General features: G+C 38.0%; 1 protein-coding gene across 1 annotated transcript in view; it reads right to left on the reverse strand.

The window, feature by feature from the left end:
• LOC126474300 (uncharacterized) overlaps positions 1-24,744 on the reverse strand; it is a 175,845-nt gene that overhangs the window by 83,351 nt on the left and 67,750 nt on the right. The window contains exons 14-20 of the mRNA XM_050101766.1: positions 22,788-23,048; positions 22,082-22,249; positions 16,801-17,085; positions 6,020-6,073; positions 3,052-3,201; positions 2,292-2,456; positions 1,134-1,253 (exon numbers count right to left, since the gene is read on the reverse strand). Coding sequence (XP_049957723.1) covers positions 1,134-1,253; positions 2,292-2,456; positions 3,052-3,201; positions 6,020-6,073; positions 16,801-17,085; positions 22,082-22,249; positions 22,788-23,048 — 1,203 coding nt within the window. The remainder of the gene's footprint in view (positions 1-1,133; positions 1,254-2,291; positions 2,457-3,051; positions 3,202-6,019; positions 6,074-16,800; positions 17,086-22,081; positions 22,250-22,787; positions 23,049-24,744) is intronic.

Raw genomic sequence — 24,744 nt, forward strand, 5'->3', positions numbered from 1 at the left:
TTCTAAACTGTATCGGACAGACAAATGTACTCATTTCTTTGTTTTTAGATGCAAGGGCCCATGGACGAGTACAAAGTAGCATTATGTAGTATGTACTGTCTACAGACCATTCAACTGTCCACAATTAGTGTGGCACCACAGCATTGGCCATACTGATATGTTGCCTTTGTGCACTTTTTATTTTGTAAACACAGTCTTATGCATATTATCTTAGCAAACTCAGCTTCATCAGATGGCGCGCAATACCAGTAACCAAAAATTTGTTACATTTCCCATATATATATGGGCAGAAGATAAAATTATTTCAAACTATCTCTGATAAAATAGTTCATCCGTATACATACAATTCACTATGAAACACCATCTATTAGATAATTTTACATTTTGAGGCAGAATTTACATCTATATTTGCATTTACTGCAAAATGTAAAATTTTCAAGTTCCTATGCACAACATACCATACACCTCACACCTCTGTACATACAGGGTGTCTTAAGAGGAACGGTCAGCATTCAGAGATACAACAGGAACAATCATTCAAAGCAAAATTGTCAAGTAAACATGGTCTCTAATATGCATAACTTGAGAGCTATGAGCACTAGTTGTACTGAACTTTACACGACTTTTTTTGCTTAGAATGTCAGTTCCTGTCATATACCTGAATATTGACCATTCCTCATGCGACGCTCTTTATACATCAGACCGTTACAATCAGTGAAACAAATGTATGACCCCGTGATGAGAGTAAAGACAAAGGAACACTGCATCGTAATTCAGAGCCACACAGGTACTGCAATACTGTATTTATTTGCCAACACTGGGCAGTTGACTTTCAAGTAAAATGTCTCCCCCGAACAGGAATATACATAATGGATTTACAGATATAGGTTGTAGACACATGGTTGATGACATACGAAAGTTTGGGTCCAGCCATGAGTCATACTCTGATAATCAACACACACACACACACACACACACACACACACACACACACACACACACACACCTCTACTAAGGATAGATAAATAATGTACGGTTATTTTATATATAAAATACTTTAATACAATAGAACAGAAATACAGTTTTACATTTATATTCCTGATAGCTTATGAAAACTTGTTTTTTCGATCTACCTGTTGTCTGCGTGTCAGCTGAGGTGTTAGAGGCCGCAAACTTGTGCTGTCATATGGTAAGACTGCTGGTAATCCTGCTTTTCGCTGTGTCTCCAATAATTCTTGTTCTAATTGAATAACCTACAAAAGATACACTTCATTACTGTAGATCTTATAAACATTAAGATAATGCAAATTCCACAGTACACAGAAATAAGGGTGCACAACCAATTGCCCGGAAACAAATGAAACTTTTCTTTCATCGTTGTCTTCTAAAGTCCTCAGAACAGAAGCTGCTTTCACATCCTGGCATCTGAGTGCCAAGCATCTGAGCCTCTACTTTCAAAACTATCACTACTTCTTCCGCAAGAAAGGAATATAAAAGTTACAAACTCTAGGAATAGTTTTTTCTACTTTGAGGTATTTCTGGCAGCAATACTTCGGATTTCATCATCAGTGTAAATACTGGCGAAACATTCTGTCTCCCTTGGTACACATGGTAACCAAAGACAAGCCATTCAGTGCCTACCTTGAGAAATGTTACTGTTAAGTAATTCATTATTAGAGTCAATGGTTTTCCGTATATAACCACCACCACCACCACCACCACTACCACAGGCAGTAACTCTCAACACCTTTACTTTTTTTATATTTCTACTCTCATACAGACTTTATTTAAATCTCTTTCCCTTCATTGTGAGTATTATCCAATCCCCCTGGTTCTCAGCACAGCATTTCCTACTTCTTACTTTTCTTCAAGTTAAAAAAATAAAAATAGAATATGCACGCAATACTAGTACATGAATGTCAGTGATACGGGAAATTAAATATGAAAAAGGAAGAATGTGGCCAAGATAGATTAGATATAACAATAGTCTATGATAGAAGAGGTAGCAAAAAGACTGAGAAAGCACGGAAGAAAACAAAAAATTCAGCACAAGACTACAGTGTGAGGCATATTATGAAATACATGGTATATGGAGGAGGATTACTGAAGTACGCAGTCTTGTGGATTCCTGCTCTAGCCATTTCTGCCTTTGGGGGCAGTTGGGTGGCAGACAAAGATGACTAATAGTACAAGAACAGCTCAGTATTTAGTTGATTCAAGGATTCTACAAACATGCAATGCACAAGATTCTTTAAACTGTTCCTGTCCACAACACTGTGCATGGTACATACCCGATCTTTCAGGCTCTTGACGAGAGCATTGTACTCTGTGTCCTTCTCTTGCAGAAGCTGAAGGTAGAACTCTTCTCGATGGATCATGTCTGCTTCACGCTGAGTGAATTCCCTCAAAAGTCTCTTAGCCTTAGCATACTTTTTCTCTAAAGCTGCATACTGAGCCTGAAATAATTTTTTAAAAAATAATAATTTTTACTACCCCATAAGAATATTTGTGAGAAAATAAGAGATGAAAAAATGAAGAAATATCCTCAAATTATTAAAATTTAAATTGTATAAATATTTACTCTATTACTTTCACAATAATAAGCTAATACTTCAGTTAAAACTTCAGTTTTGGGAGTCCACAGCCAACTTAATTTTATACCATAGGCTCTCAGTCCAGATGTTTTAACTTAACTAAATACTGCCCATGAATGCCTATATCGTATTAATAAAATTGCAACTAGATAAAACAAAACTATTTCATTTGATATTTCTCTTGTGCATGGTAAGTAAACATGTTCAAAAGGAAATTTGAGTGGTCAGTCAATGTTTTAGTTTCACTTCTCAGGGAATTAACTAGCCGACTCCTGTGTTTTGGGCTATATCCTATCTGTTGCATAATACATCTTATTTACATCCTCAACAGGAAAACAGTAACTAATCTGCATTTATCAGTGCTTTGGTGATACATTCCACTTGCCATACTCTCACAAAGGTAACTTTTTCAAGCAATTCAACTTTTGAGTCTGAAACCACAACATGTTTTTCTCACCTGTGACTGTGAAAGCATTTCCTGCATGTTTGCGATTTCTTTTTTGGCTGCCAGGAGATTCCTGTCTGTCTCTCTAAGACGTGCTGTGGAGTGGCGGAGTCGCTCCAAAAATTCCTCATTATCCACACCATTCTGCTCCATTTCAACAAGCTAGAATTAAATATTGCTATCAAAGCAACAAAAATCAGATGTAGCTAAAGTGTTAAAATGCAATTTTTTGTACCGAATAACTTTTATTTTTTATTTTACTGTAGCTGACTCAGTAGGACCAAGCTCATTATACACTAAAATCACAATTACATTAGAAAAACGTATATTGTTTAGTCAAATGAATACATTAAACTAAACTGTCTCTATCTGCAGCAATCACTTATTGCCAATAAATTTCTGTTACAACACTAACTGATAGTGTTTCAGTGCCATGTCATTAATTTCTTTTTGGCAAGAGAGCCTGTTCTTGGAAATAACACCAGCCTTCTCTTGGAAATAACACTGCCAGTAAGTTTCTTCACAATAATATTTTGAAAAACAACGAGATAGAGCCTGATAAAAAATGTCAATAACAATCTTACAAAGCCATACAAAACAGAATTATGGCCATAAAAATTTCAAGAAGTTCAGCTTTAATGATGTAATAGCAAACAAAGCTGCAGTAGCAATTTGAATTTAAAGTATCATCATTTACAAATGGCCACTTGAGCAAGATTTGGAGAGTATTTAATTTTACATTCAGTACTGTGGCATTTGAATAAGCCATGCAATACATGAGACCTGGGTAATGGAGAGGCTTGCAGGGCCCAAATTCATATGATAAGACATACTAGTACACTTAAAGGCAGTGCTTCTGTCTTTCAGTGAGTTGTCTCCGTTATCTCTAATTCTTAATTTTCAACCAGAACTTTCCATACAGTAACATACCAGTATAGGTGAACAGCGGCTGTTTGTTTTGAAGCAGATGTACTTGTAGCAAAGAGAGGAGCATGGTGGGGTGCATACACACAAGGCAGGGTTTGCCAAAGCTGCTCTTTAGCACAACTGAATGTCTGAGTTCATACACAACTCATAGATCAATGTGTGTTTTAGGGTACTTATTAGTCTAGAAGCGGAGAACTTTATATTCCAACATGACGTCACAGGAACAGAGGTTAAAAAATGGCTGCAGCCACAGATGACACTTTTACTGTGGGCTCTCTGATATTTGGTAAGTAATGTGTGGAAGTGTAACTTAGCTGGTGCAAAAACTATGTCTTCAAGGGCAACAAAAGCAGTGGGGTTAGTATGGAGGATATGAGCAGGAGTGAAGGAGAAGAAATGGAAGAAACAACAAGGAATTGCGTGGGTGCCTACAAAAAGCTGTGTACATAATGGTGATCTCAGATTGGATTAGATAAGCACCATCAGCTTGTAACTTCCCTTCTAATTACTCAAGAAGCTAGTTTGGAGCTAGTTCTGTAGTGACAAAAAACAGAAGCCAACTGTCATTAACACCAGCCTGCAATATACTCTACAGAAGTAGATAACCTTGGCTAAGCCTTTACTGTCAAACATATTTTGACTCAGTGCAACACCTGATGTTTCTCCCTAACAATGAGATGTAGGAATGAGTGTGTGAATTCATTAATTGATGTAAAACAATGCAAAAGAAATCAGAGGCATCAAATAATATTGTGATTTGAGGGGAGAGGGCCTGAGATTAAGTGCTCATAGTGACTGAAGGGGGTGCAGTGAAATGAATATATATAGCGAAAAGGATAGCATGATGAAATGCATGGCTTCCAGTCTTTCAGTATCATTACTTAAGTTCCTTCACACTTTGTTCTGTCCCTCACCATCCTAACCATAGCATTCTCCATCATCTTAACTGCTATTCATGCTTCAACTTGGCCAGCCACATGCTATTTTTCATTTTAATCTTTGTATGTAACACATTTCCACTCCTTTGCTTTACACTAATTTCCATTCTCTATTACAGACAGTACATTTCCATTGATTTTTACTCTGAATTACCTACCACCTGTATTTGCCTCACAGACTGCTCTTTTTTACCTATAAGTCCTAAAAATGAAAGAAGCAACAAGTGTTCCAACTATTAAGTACTTAATTCAAACTTTTTAATTTGCCAGAAAGTTTCATATCAGCACACACACACACACACACACACACACACACACACACACACACACACTGCTGCAGAGTGAAAATTTCATTCTGGAGTTGTTTCAACCTCTCCAAGATCACTGACCACTTATGTATACCATTTCTCTTACCATTAATTACTTATATTTTGACATTTTTTTTTTGTTCTGATACAATGAATACATTACATAATTGTTGATAGCATAAATTATTGAACTACACAGACACAAGAATGGTATGAGCGTTTAATTAAATTTTTCCAAAATACGGTGCTTCACTTTTGTTAGACTTAAATTACGCAGAACTTCTACAGCAAAAATGAAAAAAAAGTCTAACATTATTAAAACAGCAAGGTAAAAATTCTCGAAGTGTCCTTTCAATGCCATACAGGGAATCTAGCCTATCACTGAAGTACTAGCGCAGGTCTAGATTGTGTATGCACAGTTCTTTTAGTCTGTATGAACAATGTACTGAGCAATAAGTTTATGGAATATCCTCTCAGTATCACAATGTTTTGGCAGTACTAGATGTTAGTAATAGTGAAATGTGGACTCTTCATCTTGAACATTGTATGTATCACTCTGTTTCAGTTTCCTTTCTTTTGCAACACTCTAGGCAAATATAATCCATCACAGACACAGCAAATTCCCACTTGTTCATTTCTTCATGCATCAAAAAGTATGCATAACTACATGCATCAAGCACACAAGGAACAAATAAATAGATATTTAGACACACACACACACACACACACACACACACACACACACACACACACACACAAGGAAGTACGAGAGGCATGGAAATATTGCTATCCTCAGATAATACTTACTTTTGATCTGAATCTTGCAACATCACCATCTACTACAGCTAGCTTACACTGACTCTGTAAAAAATTGAACAAGCAGCATATAACATACACAGAAAGCAGCATGCATTATAACAATTGCAATACATTCCATCTTCAAAATAGTAATTCTAATAATTACCAGAACAGAAACCAAAACATTTAGAGTGACAAAATGCATCACAAACACTACATTCTTCTTCAGAGGCAATGAGACATTCATTACAGTGAGAATGATTAAGTGCAGGTGGAATCAGGAGAGTATGAACAAGTATTACATACACACTGGATTTTTAATAAACTGTGGCAAAAGTTTTATCGTGCAGGTAGTTTCTCTATTCATACGTAAATCAATGAGGGCTGCTACAGGTCCAGGACAAGACAACAGAACTGAGGTATTACATCATGATTATTCCTCTATGTATATCTTGTTTTATTCCAGGTATCTAAGACATACATTTTCTTTTGTTGCTATCACCACACTATTCAAATTCATGTTTACCTCTAAGGGTCACCATATTTTGAAATCTTTAACAAGGCTGCGATTCAGCAACTGTATAAATTAAAAAAAGATATTCAGCCAATCAGTTGTAAACCAAATGTTTGTTTAGCCTTTGACCAAGGTTTTGGTATCCAAACAAGTATCTTCTTCAGAAGGAGTAGGCCCTAAAAATGTATACAAATGATTAAAAACTACTAAACTAAACTCCTCCCTAAACAAGTCCTGAAGGCCCAAGGGTACTGACCAGCCACCGTGTCATCCTCAGCTCATAGGCATCATCACCACTTGATGCAGATATGGAGGGGCATGTGGTCAGCACACCGCTCTCCCGGCCATATGTCAGTTTCCAAGACCAAGACCAAGACCAAGACCTTGTCAGTTTGCCTGACAGGGGCTGAGTGCACCCCAAGTTGCCAACAGTGCTCTGCAGACCGGATGGTCACCCATCCAAGTGCTAGCCCAGCCCGACAGCACTCAACTTCTGTGATCTGACGGGAACCAGTGTTACCACTACGGCAAGGCCATTGGCTGATTACAAATTATTTTTACATACATTAAAAAATATTAATATAGAAAAATATTTGTGAGGTAAGTGTACTCACTTGTTGCATCACATGGTGGTAACTACATTAGCTGAAGCCAAGCAGCTCTTGTCATAAATCAAATTGACATAAAAACCACAAACACCATGTGCCAAGGCTTAAGATAGAAGCCAGATTACACTGCTATCTTAAGGGGAGTCGTAATAACCTATCCCGACAATGCTAAATTTAGTGACTTGGCTTCCCTGTATTTCAGGAAACATTGTAGCCATTGACATGAAACCTTTATAGGGCATTAAAGTGTATGTTCCAAGTCTACCACACTAAAATAATTGCATTTCAGCCACTGTTTTCAGAAATACAATTTTTAATTACACGGTTAAAATTTGGTGCACTTTCTTTTCATTATCTTAAATAATTTTAATTATACATAACATTAGACTCAGGATATGTATATTATTACTCCCTGAAAATTTGAATACTCTACTCGAAGTGGCTTCCGAGATTTAGGGAAAAATTCAACATAAAATGTAAGTTTTTAAGAATGGCTTCTAAAGTTTCAGAAGACTGTAACTCATTTAATATATGCTTAATTTTTTTATTTTTAGTCACTCAGAAGCACCCTGATCCATACTATATATCACCCTCTAGATATTTTTCCAAGTCTTTTTCTTTCTGGACTCCTTAGTGGGCAACTGTGCTGCATACTCTGCTTTATCAATGTGAACCTTGTCCATCCATTCAAGTTTTCTGATGCAGTTTGCTCCAGGATTAATTCCCAATTCCCATATGCTGTAGGACTTTCACCCTACCAATGTTGCCATCCTTAAAGGCAATAACAGCATCACTGACCCCCCCCCCCCCCCCCCACCGCCACTTTAGTGTCTTCACTCCCACAAAGACATCTTTTGGTAAGCGAGTCCATCTAACATAATTTAACAACTCATTGGGATTTTGAGTCTGCCCATGCAGACACTTCAGTAATTCAGGATTTTCCAGGTTTCTGTAAATAGGTTTTATGATATCCATGACTGCTGCTGGGATGGAATGTTTATGGCTATATGAACTGTTTGAGAACTGGGTATTGCGGTAATTGCACCATGAATCTGGTCCAGGATGGCAAAGGTGGTGTACTGACTTTTCATCGGTTGACAGTCTGTGGGAGAAGGTAGCCCATACTGCCCGCTTCAGTTTCAACAAATCCTCAGTATTATTTCTAATGGCCATCCCATAATACTGCTGTAGTTCATCAATCTTTTGTCTATCAGCCTACCTCTTATGGTTTTACTATCAGAAAGTTTCTTCTCCCTCAAATGTTGTTTCAACTTCCTCAACCTGCTGCCCATCCTCTTCTGGATATGACCAATACAAACACGTAATTTAACCTTTATAACACAGCACTCAACAGCCTTCTATTACCGATTTCATTAGATCTTGAAGTAATGCAGGTAATTATTTTAATATTTTCAACCAGTGCAGATTATATTTAAAAAATAAAATAAAATACTTCCCATGTGAGTTTATAAGTGATGCATGTATCATTTTATTCAGAAAATTGCAAATTTTATAATGAGATAAAAATCCGAAAATATGAAAACAAAATGTTTTTCCATTCTAACTCCCCTTAAGCCATGACGTGTTATGTTTATGCTTTTATATCAATTTTATATATGACAAGAGCCGCTCAGCTGCAACTAATGTAACTTACCACTATGTGATGTAACAAGTGAGTACACTTACCTCACAAATATTTTTCTATTATTAATATTTTGTTACTTACACAAACATACTTTGTAACCATTTATATACATTTTGAGGGCCCACTCCTCCTGAAGAAGAAATTTTCATAAATATCAAGACCTAGGTCAAGGGCTAAATAAATATTTGGTTTGCAACTGTTTGGTATCAACCTCTTCAAGTCACCATATTTTTTATCATTTTTTAAACTGTTATTTGTACATTTGTCCCCTTCTCGAGGGGCTTCTCTTTATGTCTTATCTTCAGAGTTTCAATCCATCACTTCCCTTGTTCCTTTTCCATTCTGTAGAGGTAGGTTTCTTCTATCTTTCTTTAAATGTTATTGTCTCTCCTATCACAACAATTACATTTTTGACCTTGACATTTGCAACGTTACATTCTTCCCTATTTGCCTCAATCCTGATATTAAGTTCACTTCTCTACACAAACATGGCTATGACAAAATGTATCTCTTTCATCTGGACTTCCCTTTTGTATCTGCATAACAGAGCAAAAAGTTCAAATACATGAGCAAGGATTGGCACAAGGCATCTATTTGGAAATTCTGGAAATATTCTAACTACAGAAGTTGTCTTATTTGACCAAAGAAATATTATTCTCTGTAGTTTCTGCTGAGTACTTGGGGCAAACACTCTGGTATGGAATTTTGAAAGTATTTAAAATTTGAAATTTATTTTCATCTTATGACAAAGATGTTGGAATCATTCTTTTTTGTGGTGGTCACTTTACTTGCTTGTATTTTCCTTATTTTAAATGCTGAACATAATGTGGCTGACATCAGTCATTGGTTCACAATCTGTGACATTTTGATCCTCCCCATTACCTTTCTTTCACAAGCCCTCTCAGTTCCTTTCCTGTACCCATCCACAACCACCATCTCAACAGAGCCTGTCCTCCATTGGCTCATATAGCCTGCTCTCTTGCTACCTCACTCATCACTCACAACTTCATATTTCCTCAAACTGCCTCTGGTACTTTTCCACTCCAATTTAGCTTACTCCCTTGTTCCTCTCCTCTTTTCCTCTAACTTTGAATTTGGTGTTATTTCTTAGTGTCTATCTGAAATCTCATATATTAATCATCCTTTCCCATGTGCTGTCTGCCCCTACATGCTGTCTTTGTTCACTGAGAAGCGATTTATTATCATGAATGTTTCTGAATTTTCCACGAATTTGTGACTCGTCAACACAATTTGTTAGATTTTAAATGTCAAAGATAACGTTGTGAGGTTCCTTCTATAACAACAATGCTTTTGCATTAACATTATTACAGCAAAAAACTAAGTTTGCAATGTTTCAATCAAGTGCAAACTTGCTATGCACAGTTGCTTTGTTTCCATTAGTCTCCCTCCTGTAATTTCTTGCAGCAGTGTTGCAGGCTTGTATTTATGCACACAAGTTAATTAATGGAATATTTCCCTGTTTACTATTGATGATAATTGTTTATGTCAGAACAAACCCAATATGCCTGCATTTGATATTATACAATTTTGTATAAATATCTACTGCCAATATCCCCCCCCCTCACACACATGGAAACATAGGTGGGAGAGAAAAACATGCTTGTATTCATATTTTTGTGTGTGGGTATTCTGCAGTGTGTATTATGAGCTGAAGAAAAGGAGTCTTCCTAATAACTGCCACAAACGCACAAGGATTATTATCTAAATCATATAAAAGCATGCCAATTAAAGAAATTGCAACAGATATGATCAATCAGTTCCTCCATTACAATACAGAAATTAACAAGCAGAGAACATTACAGAATTTCTACATGAAGCTAGTAAGATTACATGAAACAATTGTGTGTGTGTGTGTGGGCGCGCGCGCCCACTCACACACACACACACACACACACACACACACACACACACACACACACACACACACACACACACTATTCACTATAACTGACAGTAGTTCCTGAAGGAAGAAGTTATTACATGCTTCTGAGCTGCTACTACATTGTGAGAAGAGGAATGAAGAGAAGTAAGAAAAGGAAGAGGTGTAACAGATAGAGGGGAGTCCTCCAACAAGAAAAGAAAAGAAGTAATCTTTCATGGACAACAAGGTGGTTGTTGATGGAGATTGAAGGAAACAGCTGATCACGACATTGGTGAAGGAAGATTAGTGCAACATCTTGTTGCACTTCGGGTCATTAGAGACGGAGCACAAACTCTGATTAAGGAAGGACAGTCAAGGAAATCGGCCATGCCCTTTTTAGGTTGGTTGGTTGGTTTGTGGGATTAAAGGGACCAGACTGCTATGGTCATCGGCCACTTTTTCAAAAAAAAGCCCACAGAGAATAAAAACGAACAACACGAAAGACGGCAGACGACACAGGCAAGAAATACTCTGACAGAGATCAGACAAAACAAATTAAAATCACACAGAGTGTGACGGTGGGTGGCCACCCATAGGACCAAGTCTTACAGGGCGCACAGTCACAGGGTTGGGTTGGGCTGTTTGGGGGAGGAGACCAGACAGAGAGGTCATCGGTCTCATCGGATTAGGGAAGGACAGGGAAGGAAGTCGGCTGTGCCTTTTCAAAGGAACCATCCCAGCATTTGCCTGAATCAATTTAGGGAGATCAAGGAAAACCTAAATCAGGATGGCCGGATGCGGGATTGAACCGTCGTCCTCTCGAATGCGAGTCCAGTGGGCTAGCCACTGTGCCACCTCGCTCGATACAGTCACAGGGATATGAGCCATATGGTAGAGAAATGGCTGCAGGAGGAGCACAGGCTCTGATCAGAATGATGTGGAGATTTTGGGGGGAGGGAGGGGGGGGGCCGAGACAACAAAAATCTATTCTAGATGTGCTGGGCAAAATGTCTGACAGATTGTAGGAAGTCAGCACCTTGTCACTACCTTATTCAGATAATTAAGGGAGACAAAAATTTTATTGTGATGGGAGGACTGAACTTGGTATTAGGAAAAGGAAGAGATGAAAAAAATAATGTGAGGGCATAGACTGAGGGAAAGGAATGAAAGGGCAAGTAGTATGGCAGAACTTTGCACAGAGCACAATTTAATCATTGCTAGTACTTAGTTTACAAATCCTGAAGAAGGCTGTAAAAATGAAAGAGACCTGCAGACACCAGAAGGTTTCCATTACTAAATTGCAAGAAGGATTTCAAAACCAGAGTTTCAACTGAACATTTCTAGGGGCAGTTGCAGACTGTCCATAATTTATTGATTATAAACTGCAGATTAAAGCTAAAGAAATTGCAAAAGAACCACATGTTGTTGAGAGTGTCAGAGAGCATTAGGCAATGACTGATGGAATCAGTGGGGAAAAAAACAAAAAATGAATCGGTAGCTTGAAGAGTTTAAATAGTGAAGGCAGCAGAGATGAAATAAGCAGAAAGATAAAGCACTGTAGAAATCTTTGGGTAACGCACAAGAGACTTTACTTCACCGAAATACACAGCAAATGAAGCAAGCAAATGGGAATACAGACATCTAAATAATGAGACTGCCACAAAGTGGAAAACAAATACGCAGGTGTAGCTAGGAGGAGGGAGAGAGAGAGAGAGACACCTCCTACAGGAAAAAAAGATCTTTGGAGAAAATATAAACACTTGCATGAATATTAAGAGCTGACATGCCCAACCCATAATAAGCAAAGAGGGGAAGGATGGGAGATGTAGGGAATACATAGAGGGTCTATACTACCTAAGTGAAATTAAATGTGGGATAATACTGTAGAAGAGGAGGAGGAAGTAGACGAAGATGAGACAGGGATACAACATTATGGAAAGAATTTAACAGAGCCCTGGAAGACCTACGTGTAAACAAAGTGTCTGGAGTACACAACGTTTCCTCAGAATTACGAAGATCCTTAGGAGAGCATTACATGACAACACACTTCCACTTGGTACGCAAGATACATCAGATGGTGAATATTACCAAACCATCACATTAGTAACTCATGATTGCAAACTATGGACACAAATAATTTATAAAAGAATGGCAAATCTGGTAGAAGCCAAACTTTGAGAAGATCAATTTCAGTTCTGGAAAAATATAGGAACATGCAACACAATACTGACCCTAAGGCCATCCACTCACAGCATCAGGCAGCTAACACTGACCTGGACGAGGACAGGAAATCTGACCTCACGAGAGACAGTGCTCGCATCACAAGGGACATGCTGGTTAATATGCTTTGCAAACTAGCACTCTCCAGTGGCAGATGGCTTGCAAACAACACAGTTTGTTTACGAAAATGAACACTAGTAAAATACCTACATGACCTCTATCAAAATGCGTATTTCCTCCTTTGTCTATAAGCCAGTCACATTGTTCTGTCTGTGGTAGATAAAAATAAAAACTTCGATATCTATGAGCATGTTGTAAGACAAAACGGAAAGTTTTACATTGAGTCAGAAGGGACATCAGCACAGAAGACTTTACAAAATTGGACAATCTCACTTGTGCGAGATAGCGCACTTATATTTACATAACATCGAATATTATAGAAATTATTTCCATTAATTTAATAAGAAAGTCTCACAACCTTTCAGAAAATGTGGATGTGGGGGAAAATAATAAAAATAAATAATAATAATCTGGATACAGCAAACTACGAACTCTTTACACATTGTTTCAAAACATGGAACCTCTCCCAAATATGCTACACTGAACGAGCCTGTATTTTATGTCAAGATCTTCTGAAGCCTTTAATTATTGATGTGTCATTAAATGATATTTAAGTGTAGCAAATCCTAGCAAAAAGTCAGCAGCAGAGGGGGCCTGCAGTCAAAGAATAGGCTCATTATGACATTACCAGAACCTGTGTGAACAGCTTCCACTCTTGGCTTTGCTGTTATCCCTTGGGCTCAAAGAGGTGACATCATGTAAAGTCACAATGACCTTCTCCTTCAACTGCAGTGGTACTCTGCATCAATTTCCTCAAGTATGGAACCACAATCAGCACTCAACACTATGAAGAACTTTTGCATAAACTATGATGCATCATAAAGTCCAAACAGTCAGGAATGCTGTCAGACGGAATCTCTTGTTGCATGATAATGCCCACTCCCACACTGTAAATCAGAGGAAGGCTATGTTTCAGTGGTTTGGTTGGGAAACACTGCAACATCCTCCGTACAGCTCAGATCATTCACCGTGTGATTTTTACATGGTAACCTGAGGACGGACATGTGCAGACGTTGGTTTCAGTTGGACAAGGAGATGTAAGAATGGGTGTGGCTTTTGATCCATCAGCGGCTGACTGTTTTCTATAAAACAGGAATTGATTGTCTCTTCTCTCAGAGGGATAAACGTGTTAACATGTGTGGTGAGCACTTCTGAATGGAACCATTTCAGGGACTCACTGTAGCAGGTGACGGCCCCTTATATATTCCTACCAAATATGGGCTTCAACTGAAAATTACAAATACAATACAGAATCTTGTGAGTTCTGCTTGTGATGTAGAGCATTCTTACTTCCCACTTGTTCTAGTTTATGTGGCAAGATGCTGAAATATCACATAACTCATTGTATATTTCATCTGATGAAATGGCTCCCCAACATGAAATACCAGAAAGTGATGCCAGAAGACTAGTACAGCTCCAAGCTTATGTTAGCTTGCTTATCCCATGTGAGGATGGCTTAAGATTTACCTTAGAAAATAGGATAAATGTGGACAAACATATGGTTCTGGCATTCTTAGAATTACAGTAAACATTTGGCAATTTTGACCGGAATACACTCTTTGAAATTCTGAAGGTAAGGGGGGGGGGGGAAGAAAGGAGTGCTAGTTCTGCATGGTTCGCAGAAGAGCTTCTGTAAAGTTTGGAAGGTAGGAGACGAGATACTGGCAGAAGTAAAGCTGTGAGTACCGGGCGTGAGTCGTGCTTCGGTAGCTCAGATGGTAGAGCACTTGCCCGCGAAAGGCAAAGGTCCCGAGTTCGAGTCTCGGTCGGGCACACAGTTTTAATCTGCCAGGAAGTTTCAGTTCGATATAAATGCAGGCTGTCAATAGAAAGAAAAGCAGTTCTGAAAATGCAAATTTGCTAACACTGAATATAAACTTAAAGGTCTGGAAGCCTTTTCTAAAAGTATTTGTTTGGAGTGTAGCCTGGTGTGGAAGCTAAACACATGGAATGAAGCAGTTATGACCTGAAGAGAATAGAGGCTTTTGAAATGTGGTGCTATGGAACAATGCTGAAGATTATATGGATAGATCGAATAATTAAAGAAATGGTACTGAAATTGGTGGAATAACAAGTTATGGCACAATCTGATTTTCTAAAAAGTGATCAGTTGATAAGGCATGTCCTGAGGCATCAAGGCATCATAATGGAGAGGGTTGTTGGAGGGGGCTTGGGTGGGGATTTTAGAGGGAGACAAATGTTTGAACTCCATAAGCAAATTCAAATGAAAGTAGGCTGCAGTAGTTATGCAGAGATGAAGAGACTTTCACACAGTAAACTAGCATGGAGAGAAGTATCAAAAAACTCTTCAAACTGATATCGGAACAACAATTGCTTAATTTTAATTTTTTATGTTAATTGGTGGCTGTAATTTGTGTATGTGTCAGAAAATGATGAATGTCCTGTTGCCTAACAATAAAAAATTACATCAATAATATCAGGGACCAGTTTGAACTTTCCAGCCCCTGTGCTGTTCCAAAAAGCAAACCACTGTAACAGCTTGTCACAATGGGAGATTTGAGCAAGAAAATTGGGGTTGTATTAAACTATTTGTTACATATATATTTCTTTTGAACTGCACAGCTTCTATGGTCCTAGCCTAGTTGGTCAGAGAGTAAGTTAATATATTAGTCAACATCAATTGTAATAAGACGAGTGGAAAAAATTTGTCACCTACATTTGCCGCAGCACTATTTTGGTAAGTTATCTGAACTGCAAACCACATCTGCTGCCTTCCCCAGTCCCACGTAACTCTAATGTCTGTCTCATTAACCATGTTCTGAAGTAATTTTATCCTTTTTGTTCCCTTTCCCCAAGTTTATCTTTCATACTATTATTATTCTTTCCCCATCTCTCTCTATCAGAAAGTGCAAGAAAATGTAACCCCTTAGTCATTTTGGTATACTTCAATATCTTCCTATTAAAGACAAATCTGTATTTTCACTTACTTGAACTTCCATTATTTTTACTGTTGTTACTGTGTCGACTCAGTTATAAGAAGATCAAATTTAGATTGGGACCTCAGATTGGTAATTTTAAGGCTTAAGCTACATATGTAATGTGAGAGGGATAGCACATTTTACAATATCTTCACACAACATCTGAATTTTAACACACTACCAGTCACTGCAATTTGGTTGGGGCAGCACTTAACTTTATATAACAGTCATTAGCAACACAGCAGATGACAGTCAGAGCGATCTTCTTTGCCAGTACATATGCAATAACTGGACGGCAAAGTTCTATGTGAAACATACTAATCTGTCAAGCAATGTTAATAAGGAAATATGTAATCTTCTCTAAGGAACATTAGGACAAGTTTCTAAATAAAATCCTGTTCACAATGAACCCTCTCCCTTCCTCCACAAAGAGAGCAACATACTTTTCATGCCAGGATATTACAATATTACATGCTTTGACACACCACTGTAAGTAAAGAATACAAAGCCATGGGTACAGCCTGGCAGTAATTAATGAATATTTTCTCATTCTACAACAAAGTCACAATTATTATGCCGAAAAGCATGCAGGAAGTGGAATGTGATTAGAGGGTGAAGACAGCTGTCCAACTGTCTCCCAAAGATAGCTTTCTGCATTCTAAACGAAAAGAAGAAAATTTTATTACCCTGTTGCATATCTGATGACCCAGATCTCATTCCTTGTCGAAAGAGTTCATTCTAATTTTTGTAATCTTAATACTGTCAATGAAATTCACTGTTCCAGAATACAAAAAGATCAGGCAGCACTTCCACACTAACTGTCTGATTAACAGTGGTACGTAACAGAGCAGATGAAGAATACCTCATGGAGAAGAGAGCGGAGTGTTTCCAAATCAGTAGCAGTTGTAACACCCGGTGACTTTGGAGTTTCCGTCTCTAGAGTAGTGTCCGACGCAGTAGTTGGCGGCGAGGCGGGACCTTCCGGAGATGAGGATGGGGTGGGGGAGACCGCTGTGCTGCCGACAAGTGGCAGTGTGACACTGCTGCTGTCCTCTGGAGAAGTGGCACCGCCCCCTAATGTCGCCCGTTGCTGTTGCTGGTGCTGCAGCTCCATCTGACGGCGTGCCTCCTCTCTCTCGCGGTCAGCCTGGAGCAGAAACAGCAACCCGAGGTCAGAGTCAGCAGCTGCCAAAGGAGTGTTGAGGAGTACTGTGTGCGTCATCTCAGAGCTGTCAAAACTTTTTATCTCCCTCCTCACAAAGAGGAAAAAACTAGTGTATGAAGGCAGTTAATTATAGTGAACAATGATAATATTATGGCCAGTCTTTGTAACTTCTTATTTTAAGTATACTTCCAGTGTATCTGCTGTTGTTTTTGTTGCTTCTTACTGTCTGAACAGTGCTTTTGTGTAGCACTCTGCCCTCTTTTATCTTATGTAAGTTTCTTGATCTCTGGATTACTAATGTGTTTAACTCATTATCTCCCTCAACAAGTTTTATCTGCCCACATGCCCCTCCATAAACAAATGAACTGTTCCTTCAAGCCTCAGAAGACAGCCTAATAGCCTATCACTTTATTTTTCAACTTGTGCGATAAACCTTGTATTTCCCCCCAATTCAATTGAGTACGTATTCGTTAGTTATCCAATATACTATTTTATCATTGGCATTCTTCTGCATCACCACATTTCAAAAGCTTCTACTCTCTTCTTGTCTATGCTGTTTGTTGTGAACATTTTGCTTTCATATAAGGCTACAACCCCAACAAAAATTTTAAGATCCTAACATTTAAATTTTTAATAATTGTTAATGCATTTGTCTTTTAATTCTAAGCTTTCCTTGCTATTACCAATCTCCATTCCATATACTTCTTACTTCTGCCATCAACAGTAATTTTGCCTTAGCAAATACGAAGCTCTTCTACAACTTTCATCCTTCCTTCATGCACAGGAAAACTATTCTACTACTTTGACCATTTCATTTCCTTACCTAATTTCTTCAACTGGGTCCACTGATCGTGACCGGGCCAAATATCTCACAAAGTAAGAACAAACGAAAGAAACTACAAAGAACGAAACTTGTCTAGCTTGAAGGGGGAAACCAGAAGGTGCTATGGTTAGCCCGCTAGATAGCGCTGCCATAGGTCATATTGATATCAACTGTGTTTTTTAAATAGGAACCCCCATTTTTTATTACATATTCGTGGAGTACGTAAAGAAATATGAGTGTTTTAGTTGGACCACTTTTTGCGCTTTGTGATAGATGGCGCTGTAATATCACAAACATATGGCTCAATTTTAGATGAACAGTTGGTTACAGGTAGGTTTTTTAAAATTAAAATACAGAACATAGGTATGCATGAATATTTTATTTCTATTGTTCCAATGTGACAGATGTACCTTTGTGAACTTAGCATTTCTGAGAACACATACTGTTACAGCATGGTTACCTGTAAATACCACATTAATGCAATAAATGCTCAAAATGATGTCCATCAACCTCAATGCATTTGGCAATACTTGTAACGACATTCCTCTCAACAGCGAGTAATTTGCCTTCCGTAATGTTCGCACATGCATTGACAATGCGCTGACGCATTTTTTCAGGTGTTGTCTGTGGATCACGATAGCAAATATCCTTTAACTTTCCCCACAGAAAGAAATCTGGCGACATCAGATCCGGTGAACGCGCGGGCCATGGTATGGTGCTTTGGCGACCAATCCACCTGTCATGAAATATGCTATTCAATACCGCTTCAACCACAGGCGAGCTATGTGCTGGACTTCCATCATGTTGGAAGTACATCGCCATTCTGTCATGCAGTGAAACATCTTTTACTAACATTGGTAGAACATTATGTAGAAAATCAGCATACATTGCACGATTTAGATTGCCATCGATAGAATGGGGGCCAATTATCCTTCCTCCCATAATGCCGCACCATACATTAACCCACCAAGGTCGCCAATGTTCTACTTCTCGCAGCCATTGTGGATTTTCCGTTACCGAATAGTGCATATTACGCCGGTTTACGTTACTGCTGTTGGTGAATGACGCTTCGTCACTAAATAGAATGCGTGCAAAAAATCTGTCATCGTCCTGGAATTTCTCTTGTGCCCAGTACATGATGTTCAAAGTCATCGCCATGCAATTCCTGGTGCATAGAAATATGGTACGGGTGTGATCGATGTTGATGCAGCATTCTCAACACCGACGTTTTTGAGATTCCCTATTCTCGTGCAGTTAGTCTGCTACTGATGTGCGGATTAGCCGCAACAGCAGCTAAAACACCTACTTGGGCATCATTTGTTGCAGGTCGTGGTTGGCATTTCACATGTGGCTGAACACTTCCTGTGTCCTTAAATAATGTAACTATCTGGCGAATGGTCCCGACACTTGGATGATGTCATCCAGGATACCAAACGGCATACATAGCACATGCCCGTTGGGCATTTTGATCACAATAGCCATACATCAACACGATATCGACCTTTTCCGCAATTGGTAAACGGTCCATTTTAACACGGGTAATGTATCACGAAGCAAATACCGTTTGCACTGGCAAAATGTTACGTGATACCACATACTTATACGTTTGTGACTATTACAGCGCCATCGATCACAAAGCTAAAAAAGTGGTCCAACTAAAACATTCATATTTCTTTACATACTACACGAATATGTAATAAAAAGTGAGGATTCGAATTTAAAAAAATGCAGCTGATATCCGTTTGACCTATGGCAGCGCTATCTAGCAGGCCAACCATAGTGCCATCTGGTTTTCCCCTTCAAACCAGAAGAGTTTTGTTCTTTGTAGTTTTTTCGTTTGATGCTTATTTTGTGAGATATTTGGCCCAGTCACTATTAATGGACCAACCTGTATATATAAAAAGGAAGTCACCTCATTCCATAATGTTCTTGCTAGGTCACTGTCCCACAGCAAAAATAATCACAATGCAATAGCAACTTCCCGGACAATTTTCTTACCAAAACGAAAGCTGACTTATTTCAAACAATATATTAAACTTTGTAACACAGCAATTTTGTTGGAAGCTTCTCAGAAAGCCCCTTCAGTTTATTGCACTATTTTATCTAATACCATCAAAGGCTATCAGCATGAAAATTGTTACAAGCATCCTTCTATATTATTTACACTGCTTCTGCACAAGGGTAATCCGTGAAATAATGATTGTTTGAATTTAATACATTCAAGAAAAAAAAAAAAATACCTTATTAACATGAAACAAGTCACTTAAACTGAATCTTGCTTTATTTCTCCACGTGACAGTTCTTCTATTTTAGTGTTTGTGATATTTATCCAAAAGCTTTAGAATCCCTGTCTCAGTCAGCTACTGCCACTTTCAGCAGCATTCTTCACTTTGGCATCATTTCCAAAATGTTTCCTGCCCAGGAACACTTTGAGTGTCTTGTAAAGGTGTCTTTAACAGTTTTGTTATTCACACGATTCCTCAATTCATTTGTAACGAATGACATAAGGATCAAGTTTTGTCATACACATTTGTTCATCCATTGTTGAACACTACACATCACTTTCTCACATTTCTTTTGTTCATTATTGTATCTACACACACTTTCTTTATGTGACAGCAAATATCTGCAAATTTCAGCTTCAAAGCGTTCAAAAATCAAGTTACACTTCTCAGCTCGAAGTTAGTACGACTGTGTCACACAGTTAATTTCATCAATCACAAAATGCACAACAACTTGTTTCAAGTGACAAACAACACTGAGACGAAAGTCAAGTAAACCATCTGATGTTGGCAAGAAGCCTGATATCGGTCATTTGTGCAATGGCAACATGAAATAAGTCGTTACTTCCCGAATCGCCCTCATAAAACACCTGCAGATTTTTTCTTTCTTGAATTCATTCATTCATTCATTCATTCATTGTTGTATTGCTGGGAACTTCTCATTCCATTTGCCACTAGAAGTATATCTCTCATGCCCAAGATTAACACCTATCCAAAGCAAATGTTGAGGATTGATTTTTTATCAAGTCTTCTGTTTTTACAGATGACAATACTCTTCGTTCCTAATCCTGGCTACATCTGTCAACTGCTTGCATTAACATTCTTCACTGCAAGATGCTTCTGCAGCATCTAAAGTACTTCTCTGTGACTGTACAATGCAAGAGGATAAACTGTCACCATCTATAAATCTGAATTCTGGTTAAGAGCTGGTTGTTAAAAATTTCAAGTCTCAGTGGCAAAAAAACTGAATGACAGTTCCTCTACAGTTAGTTCACAGCAGGAAAGAAGAGAGATTTTTTTTTTTTTTTTTCAATGAGGCATTTGCAAGGGTGAGTCAATAAATCACAAAATGAGTTAACGACACTATCATCACTCCCAAAGATCAGCTTGCAGTCTATTTCACTTTTCAACCTCCTCTAACCCTTGTCAATTTAAACAATTATCCAATTGTTTGACATGCCTTTGGAAGCCTGCAGAATTCTTGTGGTACTTGTTCCATCAAACAACTGACCTCTTGAGCTACAGGCTCATTGTCTTCAAGCTACTGCCCCACCTATCTTGTTTAAAAGAGCCCAAACATATAAAATCACTGGGGGAAAATCTGAGATTGTATGGTGGATATTCCAAGCATTTCCATTTACATGTGTGTTTGTATTGTTGCATGAGGGCCTAAATTTTTAACCTAAATAATCGCACCCACTCTCTGGAATCCAGGAAAATTGTAGCATTAAGCTTGCAGTTCTGGTACAGTATCATCAATCTCACAGCAGATCTGGAATTTCTCTCTCATACTGGGAGGCCCTGCTAACGGTTTGGGTGATAGTTTCTCCATTTGTTGTTTCCTGTTGCCAGAATTTTGCACACAGGATATTACAGACAAAGTAATAGATGCCTTGTTCTGAAAAATCTGACTCATATAAAATACCGAAAACCTGTGCACAGCCATTTGAGAAATGTTAGTATTAAAAGAGTGGTGCTTAACTGATACTGAAGATTTATTACTCTCAAAACATGAATATCATAAAACTGTTTGAGATTACACAGGATGATTCTCTATTAGCTCTGCCGTAATGAAATGAAATCAAAGTGGAAACAAAATTATGGAACATAGTTTTACTGCTACTATAAATTATGTAACAAAATAATACATAACCTGTAATGACTGTTTTATGAGCTGTGCCACCTCACTGTTCTGCGGGTCTTTCTCTCGGCCAATCTGGAATTTGACAAGGCCACTAGTGTTCCTCAACACAGAAGCAGCGTAAGCTTGTGTAACGCCAACCAGTGACTTTCCATCCACTTCAATTATCTGATCATTCACCTAAAATAAAAATAAAAAATTGATTAATGAACAGTCATGTGTTTGGCACAATAGATACGTAATTTCTTTCAGTAATCTGCACTAAAAAGTGCCACTTAGTGTAAAGAACTTCAAACTGACAGTAAAATTATCTGAGAGAAACACGGCATGGTTACTGTTTTTCAACCAAATAAATGTGTCCAAAATATAAAATGTTCTGAATTAGGAATCTAGCAACAAAAATTGAATATACAGTCTAGCCCCAATTATTCGTGTGCAGATTATCCGCAAGTCCGCCCCACACATCACGTACACAGGGACAACTACACATACAAGCATAACTTCCCTAGAAGATATTAAATACATATACACACTAATATTATGGACTGTAGATCTTAAAATCTGAAAAAAACTTAATGTTTTTTTTTCTTTTTGAGTTACAGCCTTTATCATCTTAATCCAGTTATTTTTGTCCAATTCCAATGAGTACAGCCACATCTCACTTTGACAATTTCATTGCAAACACGTTTGAAAACGTAAATATTTTGTCCAAGTATACCTGTATGCGGCCATCTCTAGCTGCAGCACCATTCTCTGTAATTGTCTTGACAAATATGCCAAGTTTCTCCAGACCAGCGTCTGCTCCCACGCCCATCCCTATGATGCTGAGACCGAGCCCTTCAGGCCCTTTGGTCAATTCCACAGGAAATACATCCATTTTTTCCACTCTCTTCTCTAACTCGTACTCTGCAGATGCTGCCACTGGATCGACATCCTCATTACGGCGATCATAATCTGTCACTGAAAATGTGCTGTACACCTGTGAAGCAAATAACTGGAAGTTGACACAGGGCAAGGCTCTCTGCACTCCAATGCAGTTTTGGACCACAAAACAGTTCACAAGATGATACTATCATGTCAGGGAGCACAACAATCAGAACATAAATACAAAACTATGTCAGTACTCATCTCCTGAGAATCCAGTTTCCTTAGTTCTTACAGTACAAAGACAGTTTTTACAGTACAGAGAGTGTTTGTATTAAATGAAACCAGAATTATCACACGTCAAAGTCAGCTTCAATTTTTGAAAACAGCGGGGACCCACTACTATTCTCTTTCCAGCTATACATCTTCACAAAAGCAAAAGCAGATTCAATTATTTACACGAAAAAAATAGAAAGAAAAATTAAAGAAAAAAAAAAAAAACACCAAAATAACATGGAAGTTACATGTAGAAATATCTAACAGGAATGCTACACATATTCCTGGTATTTTTTCTCTTTATGACATTAGCCTTGTGTAGGAATAGCAGAGGTACTATGAAAGCAAAATGGCTGGGCTGTTACTGCTATAGAAAAGGTTTATCTTTGATTATGTGCTCAATGAAAAAGTCAGACAGTGTTTACAGTCACATTTAGGATATAAGCAAAATATTTCACACTATATGTTTATGAAATATGGAATCGCACTGAATGTAATATTTCTTTAGTTACTATCTTTAAATGCTTGTATAAAGATCAACAACACAATCACAGCACCACACTAGACAGTTGATCATTTCACTTGCACACACTAACTGTCTTCACATCTTCCTACTACATTAGTGGTTTACACGCATAGCCCACAAATTTGACTATACAATGTAAAAAATTGAAATAATAATGACAGTGTCATTTATGTCCACTGAAATATTCAGCCATTTATGGGTTCCTTTGTACTAATTCAGATTTCCATAAAACTTGTGAAGAATTGAATTACACTTTTAGTTCTTGTTTCTAAAACAGGAAAAGCATATGCTAAGTGACAAGTGATAGGTGTAAAATGAAGTGCAACAACAGGATAGGCCAAACTGTTTGAAGATGAGCTGAACTGTCTTGAAAACAGTTACAGAATGACCAAAATGTATGAAAATTATGAAGTGACTGGTGTGTTTTTAATAACTTACTCCATTTTGAAAACAGTGGATGCTGACACTTTTCATCCATTCAGCCTGGACTGAGTAAGAATATAAGAAAAAAATGACTATTTTTCACAATACATTTTCCTTCTCCCAAGTTGATACATATACAAACATGACCTGTCACTTCAAACAGGGATGTCGTATAGGATCATTCTGAACTTTGATGTTTTGTGTAGTACTGGATAAGAAAATATACATGCATTTCTCTTTCTAGGATTAGACAGTACTTGCCATGCCCATTCCTTAAGAAACTTAATCAGTATGTCACTAACCACTTTTAAGAATACACTGCAAACTACATTTTCATTCAATTTTGAGCTCCAATACTAGTACAGGGAGGTTCAGAACTTTCCATGTTAAATTTTGCCTTGATGTTGACTTCGCCAATAAACAACCTGTTTTGCAATACCAGCAGGCTGGCCACAGGAAAGGTACCTTCAAATTTTAACATCTCATTGACATCAGGGTTGTTAGAGAGGAGGAACTATCTCACAGAACAAGGACACTGGTACGGGCTATTCAATGGAACGATCTCAGCATTAACCTCATGAGTCTA

The sequence above is a fragment of the Schistocerca serialis genome, chromosome 4 (assembly GCF_023864345.2).
Source record: "Schistocerca serialis cubense isolate TAMUIC-IGC-003099 chromosome 4, iqSchSeri2.2, whole genome shotgun sequence".
In the NCBI taxonomy this organism is placed as follows: domain Eukaryota; kingdom Metazoa; phylum Arthropoda; class Insecta; order Orthoptera; family Acrididae; genus Schistocerca; species Schistocerca serialis.